Source organism: Microtus oregoni, unplaced genomic scaffold (assembly GCF_018167655.1).
Source record: "Microtus oregoni isolate MIOR12 unplaced genomic scaffold, Mior012 000028F_ref0000031, whole genome shotgun sequence".
Taxonomy (NCBI): domain Eukaryota; kingdom Metazoa; phylum Chordata; class Mammalia; order Rodentia; family Cricetidae; genus Microtus; species Microtus oregoni.
The window spans coordinates 30,823,288-30,840,168 of NW_024543087.1; the positions used below are offsets into that span (position 1 = coordinate 30,823,288).

Sequence of the window (16,881 nt, forward strand, 5' to 3'; positions counted from 1 at the left end):
AAGCAAGGCATAATACAAAATTGCCTTCAAATGCTTGTCAACATTGATACAAAATACATGAAAGAACATCAACAGGAAAAATATCACAATATTCTGCTTATTACTTGATAGTTGGATCGCACACATATTTAATTTACTCTCAACTGTTCTTTTAGTTACAGAAATCCATTTCACTGTGGAAAAAAAACACAGTAAAGGCATAGTATGTATATTAATCAGTCTTCATGATTCTCTTGGTGCTCTGACGCCTCTTACTTTAGAACATGCTACACATGAAAGCCTGCACTCACTGACTTACGTTGTCAAAACAAATCCAGACTCACTAAAGATTTGTCTTCCCTTCAGTAAAAATGAAAGTTGGGCCCAGTGGGATGGCTCAGCAGTTAGGAGTGCTACCAGCTCCTCCAGGATTTAGCACCACACAGGCCACGCCCACCTAACTCCAGCCCCAGGACATCCCACTACTCCTTCTTTTCTCTGCTGGAAACTGCACTCAAGAGCACATCCTCACCCCACAGGTGTACATATAGCTAAAAACAAGCAAATCTTCGTTAAAGAAAGCAAATAGGTTTTAAATGCATCTTCTAAATACATACATATTGGTGCATGCACACACCCCCACACACAAAGCCACAAAGCACATGCATATCGGTGCATGCATACCTCCATACACACACAAAGCCATGAAGTTGCAACTGCCATGCAGCTGACTAGACGTGTATAATCCTTAAATGTAAATCTTTAATTCATTTTGAGTGGCTTGAGAGAACATGACACATATGCACAATGGAATGTTCCTCAGCCATAAACGAGTTAAATTTAATTTAACTCGTGGTGGTGTAGACATTTAATTCCAGCATTTGGCAAGCAGAGGCATTTGGATCTCTGAGTTAGAGGCCAGTCTGATCTACACAGTGAGTTCCTGGACAGGAACCAGGAGAAACCCAAAAGTATTGGGGAGGATAGCTATATGTTTTTCTTTGGGTTCACCTTCTTATTTAGCTTCTTTAGGATATCAAATTATAGACTCACTGACCTTTATTTATGGCTAGAAACCAATTATGAGTGAGTACATCCCATGTTCATCTTTTTGGGACTGGGTTACCTCACTCAGGATAGTGTTTTCTATTTCCATCCATTTGCATGCAAAATTCGAGAAGTCATTGTTTTTTACCGCTGAGTAGTACTCTAATGTGTATATATTCCACACTTTCTTCATCCATTCTTCCATTGAAGGGCATCTAGGTTGTTTCCAGGTTCTGGCTTTACAAATAATGTAGCTATGAACATAGTTGAACAAATGCCCTTGTCATATGATCTGGCATCTCTTGGGTATATTCCCAAGAGTGGTATTGCTGGGTCCAGGGGTAAGTTGATCCCGAATTTCCTGAGAAACCGCCACACTGCTTTCCAAAGTGGTTGCACAAGTTTGCATTCCCACCAGCAATGGATGAGGGTACCCCTTCCTCCACAACCTCTCCAGCAAAGGCTATCATTGGTGTTTTTTATTTTAGCCATTCTGACAGGTGTAAGATGATAGCTATCCTCCTGGTTATGGGAAGTAGACAAGATTGCCAGGCAAAAAATTGGGATCTTGGGGGTGGGGTGAGATGGGGAGAGAAAAGTGAGAAGGGGAGGATGGGGGGAACTTGGGGAAACGGGATGATTAGGATAAAGGAAGGTTGGATAGGGGAGCAGGGAAGCACATATCTTAATTAAGGGAGCCATCTTAGGGTTGACAAGAGACTTGGACCTAGAGGGGCTCCCAGGTGCCCAGGGCGATGCCCCCAGTTAGTTCCTGGGGCAGCTGAGGATAGGGAACCTGAAATGACCATATCCTATAGCCACACTGATGAATATCTTGCATATCACCATAGAATCTTCATCTGGTGATGGATGGAGATAGAGACAGAGACCCACACTGGAGCACCAGACTGAGCTCCCAATGTCCCAATGAGGAGCAGAAGGAGGGAGAACATGAGCAAAGAAGTCAGGACCACAAGGGGTGCACCCACCCACTGAGACAGTGGGGCTGATCTATTGGGAGCTCACCAAGGCCAGCTGGACTGTGACTGAAAAAACATGGGATAAAACCGGACTCTCTGAATATGGCGGACAATGAGGGCTGCTGAGAAGCCAAGGACAATGGCACTGGGTTTTGGTCCTATTTCATGTTCTGGCTTTGTGGGTGCCTAGCCAGTTTGGATGTTCACCTTCCTAGACCAGGATGGTGGGGAGAGGACTTTGGACTTTCCACAGGGCAGGGAACCCTGACTGCTCTTCAGACTGGAGAGGGAGGGGGAAAGGAGTGGGGGGAGGGGAAGAAAAGTGGGAGGAAGGGGAGGGACATGGGAGGCTGGGAGGAGGCAGAAATTTTTTTCAATAAAAAAAAATAAAAATAAAAAAACTTAAAGAATTAAAAAAAAAGTATTGGGGAGGGGTGGAGTTAAAGAATCACAGTGAAAATGGGGATCATTTAGTTAATTGAAAAGAGCCTGCACAGAAAGACAAAACGCATGACTTCACTCATACATGCGATCTAAATAAAATAATCTCTTAGACCCTGAGAATAGAATCATAGTTACCAGAAGCCAGGGAGAGGCTACTCAGTGGCTACTTAGCAACAGTGAGAAAACAGCCAGCAGTTCTGGCTGCTGCTGCTGCTGGCTAGTAAGGCAGAGCATTTCAAAGGTCCTTTGCTCCATTCAGTACTTTCAGTGTCCTGAGCACTTGAAGGCGAAGTCAGGTCCCTCCCTCCTAATCAATGATGCAGAATTTTTCTGTTATCTCTTGACCCTTCTCAAATTCCTGAGAAAGGCCTGATCCCTCCTCAGAAAAGTAACTGGAGTTGCTAAGTATTTGCTAAAATCTAACAAAGGTTACTCTGTAAAAAGGACACAGTGGAAAATTAAATAAAGAGCTGAAAATGAGACAGTGTATAACTGTAACTAGAGATAGGCTGTGCCACACTCTCCCTGCCCTGTGTCCTGTGCGAAAGAAGCTCTGGGGTGTCAGTCAGTCGACCTGTCTGCCTGTCCCTTTCTCCCCTTCCCCTCCCCTCCTCTCCCACCCTTCCTTCTCTCTCTCCCCACCAAGAGAAGAAAAACAGATTTCAGTTGAAATTTCCTGATTCTGAAAAGCCTCACAGTATTTGACTTTTCTGAAACCCCCTAAGCGGGAGAGATTTGACTCTGCAGCCCAGAGTATGGCAGAGACAGCTGGGAGGAGAGGTCAGGAACAGAGATAATGAACCAGATCTAGCAGGACCTCCTGGAGAAGGGATTTCTGAGAAACAGCAGCAAAGATGAATTGAGACAGTGACAGCTTAAGATTATTTATTTAAAGCCCTTACCTGACTGAGACCTTTAATAACTTGTACATAGTCTACTACTGAAGTTTAGAAAAGCAGGGGTGAATGGCTAAAACAACATCTGAGCGCCTGGAATAATAAGAGGAGCCTGCAGGGCTCAGGAGGGGAGAGGGGAATCAGAATCATGATCATTGGTTCCAAGGAAATCTGCGCTTAGAAAGGAAAAAAAGAAGAAGAGGAAAAAAATAGTATAACAGAAAAATGAAGGAAAAATTAACTTTTTAAACTGAGTAATAAGAATCACCAAAAAGACAGTATCCACACTGTTAAATGTATTATTTATTTCCTTTGAGTCCCTAGGAAAATATTGTCTTTACATCTTAGCTTGTTAAAAACCCACTGAATCCTGTATTTCTCCTATTATCGGAACATAAGAGTAATTCCACTATTTTAGGCTCCAACTTAAAAATGCTAACTAGAATTATATTTCTTAAGAAGGCACAAAATAGCACAAATTGGGCAATTTCTATTTGTAGGCATGCTTCTTTTACAGTTATTATTATATTTAATATCTAAATAATTGCCTAGGTCTCAATATTACTGTTAGAGAACTATGATAATTCAGAGGTTAAGAAGCTTTTGCAGAGGATAATGTGCTAACATGTGACATCTTAAGTCTCTGTTTTCTTTCAAAAGCTTTATCCTCTTAACTAGAGCCCCACACTTTCTACATCATCTGTCACTCACAGTTACTATGTGAACCATTTGAAAAGCCTTTGGCTTTCAAGTACATTATGTATCCCAGTATCAGAGGCAACATCGTAGGTACTTCTAACTCACCCTTTGGAATCTATCAGTGCTTTGTGGTTATTCTCAGAAAGCAAGCACTCTTCCGTACTCCTTCTACGGTTCTCTCAGTATTTCAGAATAAAGTAATGCCGTCCTTAAATTCCTTGTAATGTTCAAGAGGATGAAAGTGGGATTAATACAGCTATTAAGGCCATTCACAGCAGAGCAGACATAGAAGTACCAAGAGACATGTGAATCAGCATCCTGTTCACCACAGAACATCCACACTTCTTTATCTCTGCTATTTAGGGAAGCAATCAGCTAATTTCCTGCAAATAAATGTATGTACGTGTGCTCATAGTGCATGCGTGCATGCGTGTGTGTGTCTAACATGGTCTAGCAACAACAGCTGGAAGAATCCATCCAATATGGTCAATATAAAAGCCACGGCATCACTTAACATAACTTAGATAAAACCCTACAGTGAAACTGCCCAAAACATATTTCTACTTTAGATAGAATTTAGGGTTTAGGTTACATAATCAAAATACCTCCAATGCCAGTGCCTATCAACAGCTTCTGATAACATTTTTCTTAATTGGCTGCACCCTTTCAGATCATATGTTTTGTAATTTTCTTCCACACTTCAAAGAGATTTCTCTGCCTCTCCTCCATCACCTCTTTGCATGAGTATTTTTCAAAAGGTTTTTCTGAAGTCAAAAGTACTCCTCAATTAATTCACTTGTGGGTGTTTAGGACTACTGAGAAAAATGCACGTCTTACATGTATGAGAAGTTTGTTTACTTTCATTTTCAGTCTTTGGAACTGGACACAGGTCCTTGAACAGGCCGGTCAAGCACTAACACTGAGCTGCTCACGCTGGCCTATAAGAATTCAAGCCTGGTTAGAAGAAAGGAAATGCAATATTACCAGTGTTGGTTTTGTTTGTTTGTTTGTTTGTTTTTGTTAGTGAATGTTTTAAAACATTCACACTTCAGCTGGGATTAGATAATCCCACCAACATCATCATAAGCCACACAAGCACCTCAGTCAGGTGACGGAGTCATTAACTGATTTATATGATGTACTTGGCTACTTAAGACCTGACACCCGGTAGCAGAAAATGATTGCATTTAAGAGCATAAAAACTACCAAGTATGCAACACTTAGAAAGATAAAGATTAGTTAATTAGTGGCTGGGAAGAGGGCTCAGTAGATAAAGGGCTTGCCCCCAAACTTGAGGACCAGAATTTGAATACTCAGTATCCATATTCAAAACTGAGTGGATATGGCACACTAATAATCTCAGTACAAAGAAGAAGATGGGGAAATCCTAGGGGCAGCAGGCTGGCTAAAATACCGACGCACTGAGTTCAGGGAGAGCTCAATAAGTAACAGTGCAGTGGGATCTAGGATCATACTCAGCCTCAATCTATGTCCTTCACACACTTGCACATACACGCTCATGTGTACCCACATTCACATGAACTCACACATGTGTAAATGTACATGCACACCTATGCAGACAAGTTTATCATTTAATAAACCAGATATTTCTTTAATACATAATATATTAGACAAATAATTGTTAATGTTTATCTGCTCACTTAACAAGTCATAGTTAATTTCCCAGTACTTAAGACTAATGCTTTTTTTTGCAATTTGAGAGTATCATAACAAAAGTAATTTTGCTTTTTCAATTTACATTCTTTTCTTCTAGCTGTCTTGTTTGAACTTCTTCTGTTAATTTACCTAAAGTCATTTTGGAGAGCTGGGAGTTTAGCTCAGTGGTAGAGCGCTTGCCTAGCAAGAACAAGACCCTAAATTTGGTCCCTAACTGTGGAAGGTGGGTGTGGTACTTTTGGAAACAGCAGATAAAACAGTTACAAAAGAAGATAAAAAAAATTCTCCTAGGATTATCAGAAAGATTGTGCCACTCACTAGATAACATTCTGTTCTGGAGGTACAAACACAAGAACAAACACAGCTGAGACAGCAGTCCAGAACGCATCAGGGAAAGCATGCTCACGTGTCGCTCCATTCAAAAGGCTTAAAGGTGATCTCTGTAGCTAACAGCACAGCCAAGCATGCACGCACGCGCGTGGGTGCAGGCACGTAGGTGAGCACACGCACATACATTCCTGCACTTTTCTCCTATAACGTGATTTCTTTTGAACTTCTGGTTCTGTCTCACTAAATTTCATAATTTAAAACTACAGGACAAATTAACTATTTCTGTAACAAACTGAAGAGGGCCAATTTTAAATAGCATACACTATATAGGCTTAATTTTAAGATTCCACAGTTACCAGCATCCGCCCTTGTTGATTTATACAGTTTAAATAGGAAGGAAGCAACAGAATACACAGTTCTTTTAAAACTGCTTTGCAATATTTAAATGACTGCCTTCTCTGACTCCTCTAAGACAGAAAATAGCTTCATATAAATACTAGACTGTTTTTCTCTCAGGGAACATTTGTGATACTTTAAAATGTAAATTTAATTCTAGTAACTGTTGCCACTATTATCTTACCTCTAAAGCAAAAACTCACTAAGAAAAAAGCCACATCAAGTTTCAGTCAGATCCCATGTGAGCTACAGTAACTAAGAGCAAACACAGATTTCAAAAGACAAGACCACTGTGCATCTCTGTCTTCTTTTGCCTAATAAAGTAACAGTAAGTTTCCCAAAGCCCTTTTTCTGATTCTAGCAGTACTTGGTTTCTGCCACTCATCCTACATTTAGAATTCAAGAAGTATCACGTATCAGCGAGGGAACGATCATACACTGCAATTCAAGTTTGCTGGGGGCCGGTGGCTCGGCTGCACAACCAAGGGACCTCAGATCCCTGCCTCCTGGCGCCAGCTGTCTACACTCTTTCCCATGATTTATCCTAATGGGTCTTTGATTTCTTCAGCTTTACAGATGAATTATTTCCCTATCATGATTTCTGCTGTTTCAGTGTACAAAAGAACTGCACCTAAGGTGGGTTTGCTTGTGGTACTTTTTTCTTCCCTCCACACAAAGCAACAAAACATCATTTAATGACTATGTGAGCCCTGAAATACTGTTGTGTCTAGAGTATTGAACAAAGGGCCCTGTGGTACTGTTCGCTACCAACAGAAAGTATTATTAGGGGAAAAAATATTCAGTTAATTAAATTAGTGTTTAGTAAACTAGGGAAGCACAAAAGCCATTGCAGATCACTGCTCAAAACCAAGAATTACAGCAGGACAGAAGCGTTAGTTTACCAGCTCCACTGGAAGAGTATTTAGGCAGCACAAACTGGCCTTGTAGGGTTTTGTAAAAAGGACACAGCTGGGTGGATAGGGAAGGGGTTTGATCTGGGAAGAGTTCGTGAAGATGAATATAATCAAAATATGTACAGACTCGAAACTCTCAAAGAACTAATAAAGAAAACAGGAACTACATATGTAAAAAAAAATAAGTAAATAAATAAAAACACAGTTTTCCTCCTACTGAAGAAAATAGACCGCTAACTGGGTAGGGTTATAATAGTAACGTGTTGCCAAGAGGTCCCAAATATGACATCCACTAGCTCTTTTCTACCTTGAATGTCATGGACATACCTTGGAAAACAGCTGTCTGTGAAACACTGTGCTGGGGAAAACTAAGAGATAAAACATTAGCCAAACAAAGTTAGGCAAGGGTTTTTGGAACCCAGGCTGTGCCAGGAGCAGGAGGCTCTGAGGACGCCGAGGTCAGAAAACACTGAGGACTCTGCTGCGTATGTCTGTTCATTGCTTTGCTTTGGTGATGTTCCAGACTCGGGTTTGGTTTTGTTTTGCCCTTGGTTACCTAGTAAAGTCACTGTTTGAAAAATTCCAACCTTGTCTAAACTAAACTAAAAAGAAAAATAGAACTGTGCTCTAGAAGGGGCCGGCAGGAATGAGTAGGGCCTGGATGAGCAGGCCATTCTGCTCAGAGCCACAGGGCTCTGGCAGCCAGGAAATACCAGCATGGCTGGAATAGGAGCGGGTACCTCTGAAGACAAGAGGTCTCAGAGCTGGCCTGGGCAGGACTGGAAAAACCCAAACAAACAACCAGCCGGCCCTGGGCACCAGGGCTTGCAAGACTTCCTGGGACAGTGGGTTAGCCAGGTCATTTGGATTTTTAAAGATGTGATTTAAATAACTGTTTGCAGAATTTTTCAAGACAAAATAGCTGCTGGTGTTTACCATACTTACAGAAGCAAGAAAAAGAGTTTTTAAATGCTTGAGGAACGGTTAGAGACTCAATCTAGAACACCGGAAATAGGAGGCATGCATGGTGACACAGGACTGTAACCTGCGTTAAGGAGAGAGAGGCAAGAGGACCAGCAGTTTAGACCATCCTGGGCTATATGAGTGAGACGCTACCATGAAAAAAGGAGAAGTACCTAATAACTGACTCCCCTCTGTGGGATAGGTATTAAGTAATTAGCACCCTAAAACCGTATACAAACTATAGTTCCAAGCTAACTAAAGTCAGGGGCAGAGATGTGCCCTGGGCTCTAGATGGGATGGCTTTTGGGTATGTTTCCTATCAACCAACGACGCTCCAGCATCAGGAACTGAGTGCTTCAAACCATGCACTGCTTTCGCTTATTGCTTAGCCTGCAGGAGAGTCAACCATGCTGCACACTTCTAGGCTACAGGAAGGAAAGGTACCCAACAGAGCAACAAGTAGGTCCAATTTTCCAGCAAAGTTTATTGGAGAACAGGACCAGACACTGGGGTAAAAGGAAAGTTCTAATCAGCCCAGAAAGAGCAGTTAGTTATTTTAAGGTCCCTGGTGAGACTATAGGGAGAAGGGAGGTGTTGTACAGAAGAAAATAGGCCCAAGGTCAGCTGACATCACCCAGTGAGACTCAGGGAAATCCATTCTTGTACTTCTGGCTGAGGGAAGTGTTGCTAAGGTTCTAAGGGCATTCCTGGAAAAGGGTCATCTGTGCAACCATGGCTTTAGTTTTGTCTCCCACAGCACCTCTGCAGTCCAAGTTGTCTGGAAATGTTAGGTGGTAAAGAGAGGGGCTGTGAAAGAGAGACCAGTGGCAGTGAAGACCCCATCTGTGTGGATCTAAGAAGCAGCACTTGACATGCAAGCCTAAGGAAGTAAGTCAAAAGTAAGTTAATACAACAAATGGATGGCTTATGCATCCAGAAATAACCTAGATAATGCTAAAATCAATAAATAATCAATAAAACAAAGGAGATGTAATTTTAACTCTGGCCTACTTAAGAAATTCACCCTACTTTGACAGAAATACCTCCTGACAAGTCCACATTTAGCCCCACATATTACTGTATGCTAACTAAAAATCAACACGAGGGGCTGTTTATAGTGATAATCATGTGCATAAAAAATTGAAATGTGGTGGTTGGTTGACTTGCATCTCTGGTGAAGAGTCTTAAGTACAGCTGTCTATCAGGAACAAAAATCTACAGGCAGACGGAAAGGCTACTCCAAGGCAAGAGCTCTCCCATCCTGGCAATGAGGGATTGTCCTGTCACTCAGAAACTTGCAGAGATGCTGGTTTTGTTTTGTGAGAAGTGGCGATCAAAAAGAGCAGCGAAAGGAAAGATTTCAGTGTTGGCTGAGCTTGACATAATGAGTAAAGATGCCTAAGGCCGCCTTATATAGACATCTCACTGGCTGGGCTACAGACCAGGCATTAAGTTAGAGTTAAGGTAGCACGTACAGAAATTCTATGGAGGACTAACAGACTGAGTCACTACAGGCCACTCTGCCCAGAACATCATCTCCTTTAAGAACTCCTTTAAGAAAATTCATATTTGACTCATGACTTGCTCTGGCTCAAACTGATTTTTAAAATGAAGATACCTATAATCCTAAAGAAAGGAACTCTACACTTCTGCATGAAAATAACATATCTCCAATCTAAGTGAGGCTATCCTGAAGGAAAAATATTAAAACTCAGATGAAGTTACTATGTTTTAAATTATAAATTGCATTTTCACATAAACAGTAACTCATCTGGAGTTACATTTTGAAATCATGAAGGGTCCCAAGTATATAACGCATCCTTGTGAGCCAGTGAGTAGGGTAATAATTTAACAGAGCTCCACTGAACGTCAGCAATGGCTTAACAAAGCAAGCTTTCAGAGCAGCTTCAGGACAGCCACACTACCCATATTCCACTACTCTGAGTAACTATTTGGGGCTGACTACATTGTCAACAGCCTTGGGAAACACTCCTGTATAATGTGTTCACAGAGGGAAAAAAGTAAAATACAAACACAAAATAGTTGAAGTCACCTGAAAAGACACCACATTCTCCGTTCAGGCTGCTGTCATAGTTACAAGAGACTAAAAATTCTGAATGACAAATGTACTAATTATTTCATTCAAAGAACTAAACCAAAGTTCATCACCAAGGTCCTTGAACAAATTTCTAGAATATAAATAAATCTAAAAAAAAAATACATCTCCTTCCCATCTGGCCAAAGTAAAGATATTTTGTTTCGACTACATAAACGGTATCTACACCAAAGTATATATTGAGTTAGATTCAAGTGTTATATTTCAGAAATTGCACAAATCACTGGCAAGATCTAAAATGAAAACCAGGCCTCTGGCATGCCCAGAGCCAGCTGCTACTGTCCCAAAAGTGGCTCTTTCCAAGAGAGGAGCCATTTACATGTGTAACAGCTTCAATGAGAATGTCATCTCAAGGACCAGCACAGGCAAGCGAACATTTCAGACTGAGTAGTCAATGCCATCTGTGTAGAGCTACTCAACTCTGCCTGGGAGCACGAACGCCACCACAGACAGTGTGCCAGCACATGAATGTGGCTGCAGGCAGTACAGCGTAAAGTTCATAAAGTTCTCACATGCCATGATGTATTACTTTCCTTCTGATCTTTTCCATCCACCCCAAAATGGGGAGTCTTTTTGCCGGAAGGCACTACGAAAACAAATAGTCAGGCGTCATCTATGGATTCGGCCTATGGTTTGCAGTCTGTGCCTGGCTGAGGGGCAAACTGGCGGTCAGTCTTGCACACATAGCACTATGCACATGACCTACGAATATGCTTTCCCTGTTAAACGCCCTTCTCTCTAAGTCACTGTCCCAGCTGCTACTTATTTCCCATACTTTGCAGAGCAGTAATGAGGGCAGGAAGGGCATGGAGAAACAGAACAGCCTGGAGAAAGGGTACAAGCACTCCTATTGCTCCCCAGTGGCCTTGTGGGAGGTGTGGACCATCTCAAATCTCAGCTCTGGCCCTATAATGGACTGTGGCACACGAGCACCTGAAGGAAAACTGAATACACCATCATTTATTAAGAGAATTGGGAGAAAACAAGAGCTGTAGAGAAGACCCACGAACAATGACTTGGAAACAAGGTCCTGGATGGACTTGGTTGCAATGCTCTGTTTTGGCAGGAAGGGTACCGGAGGGAGAAAAAAAAAATGCTGGGCCAAGTTAGTTGAAGTCTGAGCAAAGAACAGCTAGTAACCTCAATGGCTGCGTGCTACTTAAACTAAACAAAATAAACGGTGAATCTCTTTGTGGTGAAAGGGTTAGGCCTGTATTCTAAAGACTGTAAAAATGAGCAAAAATATATTTCAAATAATCTGTAAGTCATTAAATCATAAGCACAAAGCAAAATAGATTTGAGTTGTGTAAACCAACCATATTAAAAAGTTATAAAAGAAAGACAAGCAAAAACAAGACAGCAAGGGGAGGAATGTCCTCAGTGCTAGACTGTCTAGGGGAAGTACAGGGAAGACAGAGAGACAGACAAAGTGTAGAGGAGTTTCCCTTCTTCCCACCCCACAGCCTCTCCAGGGACTACTCTCCCCATCTCCACCCTGTAAATTGCTGCTTTCCATCAGCAGATAGGGACAAGTCTTTTCTGTCTTCCTCGAATGCACCACAGCAAATTAAAGAGCTTGTAATGAACGTCGCTGAAAAACACCAGCCTTGACAGAAAAAATGTCTAAAACCATTTCCTTCAAGTTTGCTCTGGTCTTTGCCCAATTTAGTTCATAAAATAGTCGAGGTGCCTCTAATAGTACAAGCTCGTCTGGATGCAGTCTAGTATGCAGGAGGCAAAGACTTGGCAGGAACACAACACTCTCCTCCTCTCATCTAGAAGGCATGGAGCATAGAACCAAGCATCCACATATGAACTTGACTGGATAGCTCCACCAGGAAAGCTCCAAGAAAGATAATTCTGACAAATGCTTCAAGGACAAATGAGTACAAATGATGGTTTTCACTGAAATCTTGTCTACATTCTCTCTGGGTCTGGAATGCAGGGGTGGCCAAAAGGCACGCAGGGCTGTACTCGGCAGACCTTTCAGTTGCTGTAACAAGTAGGACATTCCCAACTGTTGAGCACACATCCCAAAGCCAGGAAGCATATTCCGAAAGCACATTCACTATAATAGTGGAAAATTGCTAGAAAAATTGCTTTCCAAAAAAACATTACCAGGCAAGGGGTGAAGACCTACAGTCCTGGCTACTCTAGAAGGTGACGTGAGAGGATCACAGGAACCCAGGAGCTCCACAAAAAACCCTCAAAAGAAAATGGAAGTGCAGAGGATGAGCCCCTATCCTCCCCATAACATGAGTTGTGTTGCCTCTAGGACAGCGATTTATCTTGCACAGGGATTCTCAAGCCTTTCAGAAGACAGACCTTTGGGTTTTTGAAGACTTCTTTTGTTCTTACATTCATTTCTGGGTGCTACTGGCATCGAGTGGGTAGAGATCACGGCAGAGCCAAACTTACAAGGCATAAGATAGCCATCAAGAGAAAAAGGCTATGGCTCAAATTTTCGATAGAGCCAAGAAACGTTGAGTGAATCCATTCCTTCTGTGTGGGAGGATGAGCAAGCATTCACGGGTTTGCCTTGTATGAAGACAATCTCAGAAGTCACTCCACATTGTTTGACACAGGGTCTCACATTAGCATGCATCTTCGCCATGCAGGCTACACTAGCTGGCCAGGCAGTTCCAGGGATCTGCCTGGGTCTGTCTGAGATCTCATCGTCAACAGGATTACAAGCATAAGTCACCATGCCCAGCTTTAAAGCGGACCCTGAAGAATCCAAACTCAGACCTCACACTTTCAGGCTAAGTACCATACCAACCGAGCCATCTCCCCCACTCTGAACACATTTTTACTGACTAGCTCGGACACACTGACAAGTAACGGGGGTCAGAAGTGATAGGCACTCTGTGAAGGCCTACTAAACTAGACAATTTAAAGATTATTTCCAGATTTATGTAATGATTTTCAGGGATAAAACTAATCAACGCTGATCAATCTGACCAAATTACAGAACAATGTATCTCCTGCATTTCTTAGGTTATCACAAAGCATGAGAGAGCACCTACGTACGTATGTCACCAGACTGGTGACTGCTCTGCTTGGCTCCATTGGTACACACTAACATTTCCAACCTTTAGTTCATAATCGAACTCTGTGCCTACCTACCACAGAAACCAAGTCTCAGATGCCAACTCTGGATTTTATATGGAAAACATTCATATCTGAAATTCCCTTCCACTGATGTTACACTCCATTAAGAACTTTAACATCTGATTCCATGATACTTGAAATTTTGCACAGGGAAGGAACTGGGTTTTGACTACAAATTTAAAGGCAGGAGTGTGGCATGGATATCCTCTGTGAAAGGTGAGAGGTGGCATCGGAGTGGCATAAAACACATACACAAAAAAGTTCTGACGCCAAACTCTGAAATTGGCAAGTCTTCAAGGTTATTTTTATTTATCAATAAAAGCTTATTTGGGTGTTTTAACAAAGAAACTTTTCTAGGTAGGTTTTTACATTGTATGTCTCTGTTTGCATTTGTGTGGTTTTCGAGTGTTATGCTAAAAGAAAAACCTCCAATGTGTGATTAAATTTAGTTCCAATTCAGAATAATCATACAGGTTCAGATTTCCCTGTGACTGATAGAATAAAGAAATCCATTTCTGTAGCTAACAAAGCAATCACTGTTCACAGACGCAGAGGTTGTTAAGCGCTTAAGTTTCATGAACTGCCCGAAGAGGAAGACAAAACGATGGGCTACACAGACCAGCTGGACTTGTGCCAAATGTCACCCTCTTAATTGGAATCCCGAGGTGGAAATGTTTGCTAGTGGGTTTAGGTTCCAGGAGAAAAGGATCTAACTAGTTATTCAAGAAGGCAGACTTATCGCATCCACCCACTAATGCTACATCAGATCATTTAAACCCAAGGCTCCATTCCTGGGAGTTGAGCCCAGGGCCCAGAGGTGGAAACCGCCAAAGAACTCCCCTGCGCAATAAAGGGCAGCAAGTCGTGCTTAGACAAATAGGCGGCGGGGCTCTCCTCTGGCTGAACCCAAAAAGTTTTGTTCACACGAACTTGCCTCCAACTACTAATTTCAGTTCAGCTCCCGAATCCCGGCCAGGGCCAGGGCTCAGGGACGCCTGACTCCGCGTCCCCAAGTGGACCAGAAGGAGTGGGTGGGAGCGCAGTGGGTCCCCAGCCCGGTTTAGGGACAGAGGCAGGATGGCGGGTGCTTCCCGGGCGCTGGGGACACTGTCACCGTCCATCAGAAAGCACGGAGCCCCTGCTCTTAGGTCCCGAAGCGACAAGAGAAGGTGCCCGGTGCCCGCCAGACCCGCCCGCGGAAGCCAGCGTGCGGAGCTCACCTGCAGGGATGTGCGAGAGCGTCTCCTCCGCCACGCCCAGGCCCGCCGCCCACGAGAGCAGGGCGAGCACCGGCAGCAAGCGCCCCGGCCTCGCTCCGCGGCCCCTCATTCTCCCCAGCGCCCGGGAGTCCGGGAGGCCTGCGGCGGCGACTTCTCGCGAGACGCGGAGACCCCGAAGCGCGCTGGACCAGACCCGGGCCCGGGGCGACGGAAGGCGGCGGCGGTGGCGATAGGACGGCGCGGACTGGACGGACACCGGAGCGGGCGGAGGGCACGGAAGGGCGGAGAAGCGCGAGCGCGCGGAGCAGACGGCCGAACCCGCGGTGCCGGCGGCGCCCGCTTAAGAGCGGCCCCGGCGGGCGGGCGGGGCCGGGGGCGGGGCGCTGCTCCGGGACCCCGCGTCCCCGGCCGTCGAGGCTGAGCCCCCACCTTCCCAGCCGCCTACGCCTACGTGCACCGCCTCACGCCCGGGCTCCCTGGAGCTCCCTTGCGGGCAGAGCGCTTTGCGCCCACTGCCCGCATTCTAGAAGCTTCCAAGGCGCGCCCTGGCCAGACCTCCCCTGCTGAACCGGGCGCTCGCGTGGTGGTGAGAGGTGGCTGCGCGGCTTCAGTCTGCTTGACTTGTCACTCCCAGCAACGGTGATGGGGAATCCATCCTAGTCACTGGCTTCCTAGCTTAGCTATCACTATGTCAGAGAAGGCCATGCTTTGATTGTATTCTGTAAACAGAAACTTCTCATTGTCCGATCAGCAGTTCTCCGGGCTGCTAATGCCAGGAGAGCTTGTAAGTGCGGCGGAATCCAAGCCAGCTTTTGTAACCTGAGGCTGCGTCTTACAAGATCTTCCTGGCCAACCCATGGAAAATTACTTCTGAGGGTGCAGGGGAGCCCATTCCTGGGCTCCCGGGAGCCATCTCCAGTACTTTGGGTTTTGATAAGTGTACCTATGCAGTCCTTATTTCCTGTATTCTCACACTTTAGCCCAAAATTTAAGCTGAATTGTTTGTCAGTGAAAGTTTTGATAACTTTGTCTCATACACGCCATAGTATGCTTACTGAAAGAAAGAGGAATCAAATTGACCGCATTCAGGAATTCTCTACTTAAATGTCCCTGAAATAAGAGGAGTAAGGAAATACTCATTCTAACTCAGAACTTTTGAAATTAATATTACTCAAGTTCATGATCATAGTTTTTGTAAAATTGGCATTAAAAACAAGAGGAATAGCAGCTGGCATATTAAAAACAGGTAGGAAAGTTTTTAAATATTTGGAGTCTGACATTTAGAGGGAAAAAAAAATCCTGAGACTAGACTCAAGGCAGTTATTACAGTGTTTTGAAGATTTTGTTGTGTCTGTCTCCCTCCCCATGGCCTCTTTTTGTAATAAAGAAAAGTTGTGGAAAGGTCAGATGTGTGTAGAAATAAAGAGACGGAAAGTGTGACTGGAGAAGCCTGAAATAAGGAAGAATGAAGTGAGGCTTGGTTCCTCCGCAGAAGGACTCGCTGAGGGGTGGATTTCTTTACAATGTGGGTGGCCCGTACAGCATCATGAATCCAGGCTGGGCAAGCAGATCCATCCTTCAGAAGAATGGCCAGTCTTTTGGATAACTATGTTTCCAGAATTCCAGACTTCTCACTGCCAAGGTCCTTTAACTTAACTTCCTGCTTCCCGACCCTCTGAAGTTCTCAATTTGCCTGGCTAGTATTGGAATTTCCATGTATGCTTAACTGTAAAGTCCACCAATAATTACTGGTTACTATGACATTCTCCTACTCTGTTGAGTCTCTATGTCAGAAGTGTCTCTGAGATTTTCAAAATAGCCAGACGCTTCAATCACAGCCTGAAAGTGCCCCATTATGAAACCAAATCCTTCTTCTCATCTCAGGTTGCCAGCTCTTCAAATCCAGATCTAACACCCAGTTTCTTCATCTTGGCTAATGATGCTCTAAGTCACATGGGTTCAGAAAAAATAACAACAACTCTGCTCTCAATACCACCCACCCAGAGAGTCTTACCTTTTTCCTTCTCAATTTCTCTGTCTCCTTCCATTCTTTCTTGCTTGCTAAAGTAACACACCCCTAATGCTACAGCTCAAGTTCTATCCTCATTG

General features: G+C 43.7%; 1 protein-coding gene across 2 annotated transcripts in view; it reads right to left on the bottom strand.

The window, feature by feature from the left end:
* The window catches only part of Plod2 (procollagen-lysine,2-oxoglutarate 5-dioxygenase 2), a 66,072-nt gene extending 50,952 nt beyond the window's left edge, over nucleotides 1-15,120 (bottom strand). The window contains exon 1 of one of the 2 annotated variants that reach the window (XM_041677434.1): nucleotides 14,773-15,120. In XM_041677434.1, the coding sequence (XP_041533368.1) occupies nucleotides 14,773-14,881 (109 nt within the window). In that variant the 5' untranslated portion in view covers nucleotides 14,882-15,120. The remainder of the gene's footprint in view (nucleotides 1-14,772) is intronic. The other variant, XM_041677435.1, reaches the window with a different exon arrangement.
* Between the last annotated feature and the right edge of the window lie 1,761 nt (nucleotides 15,121-16,881).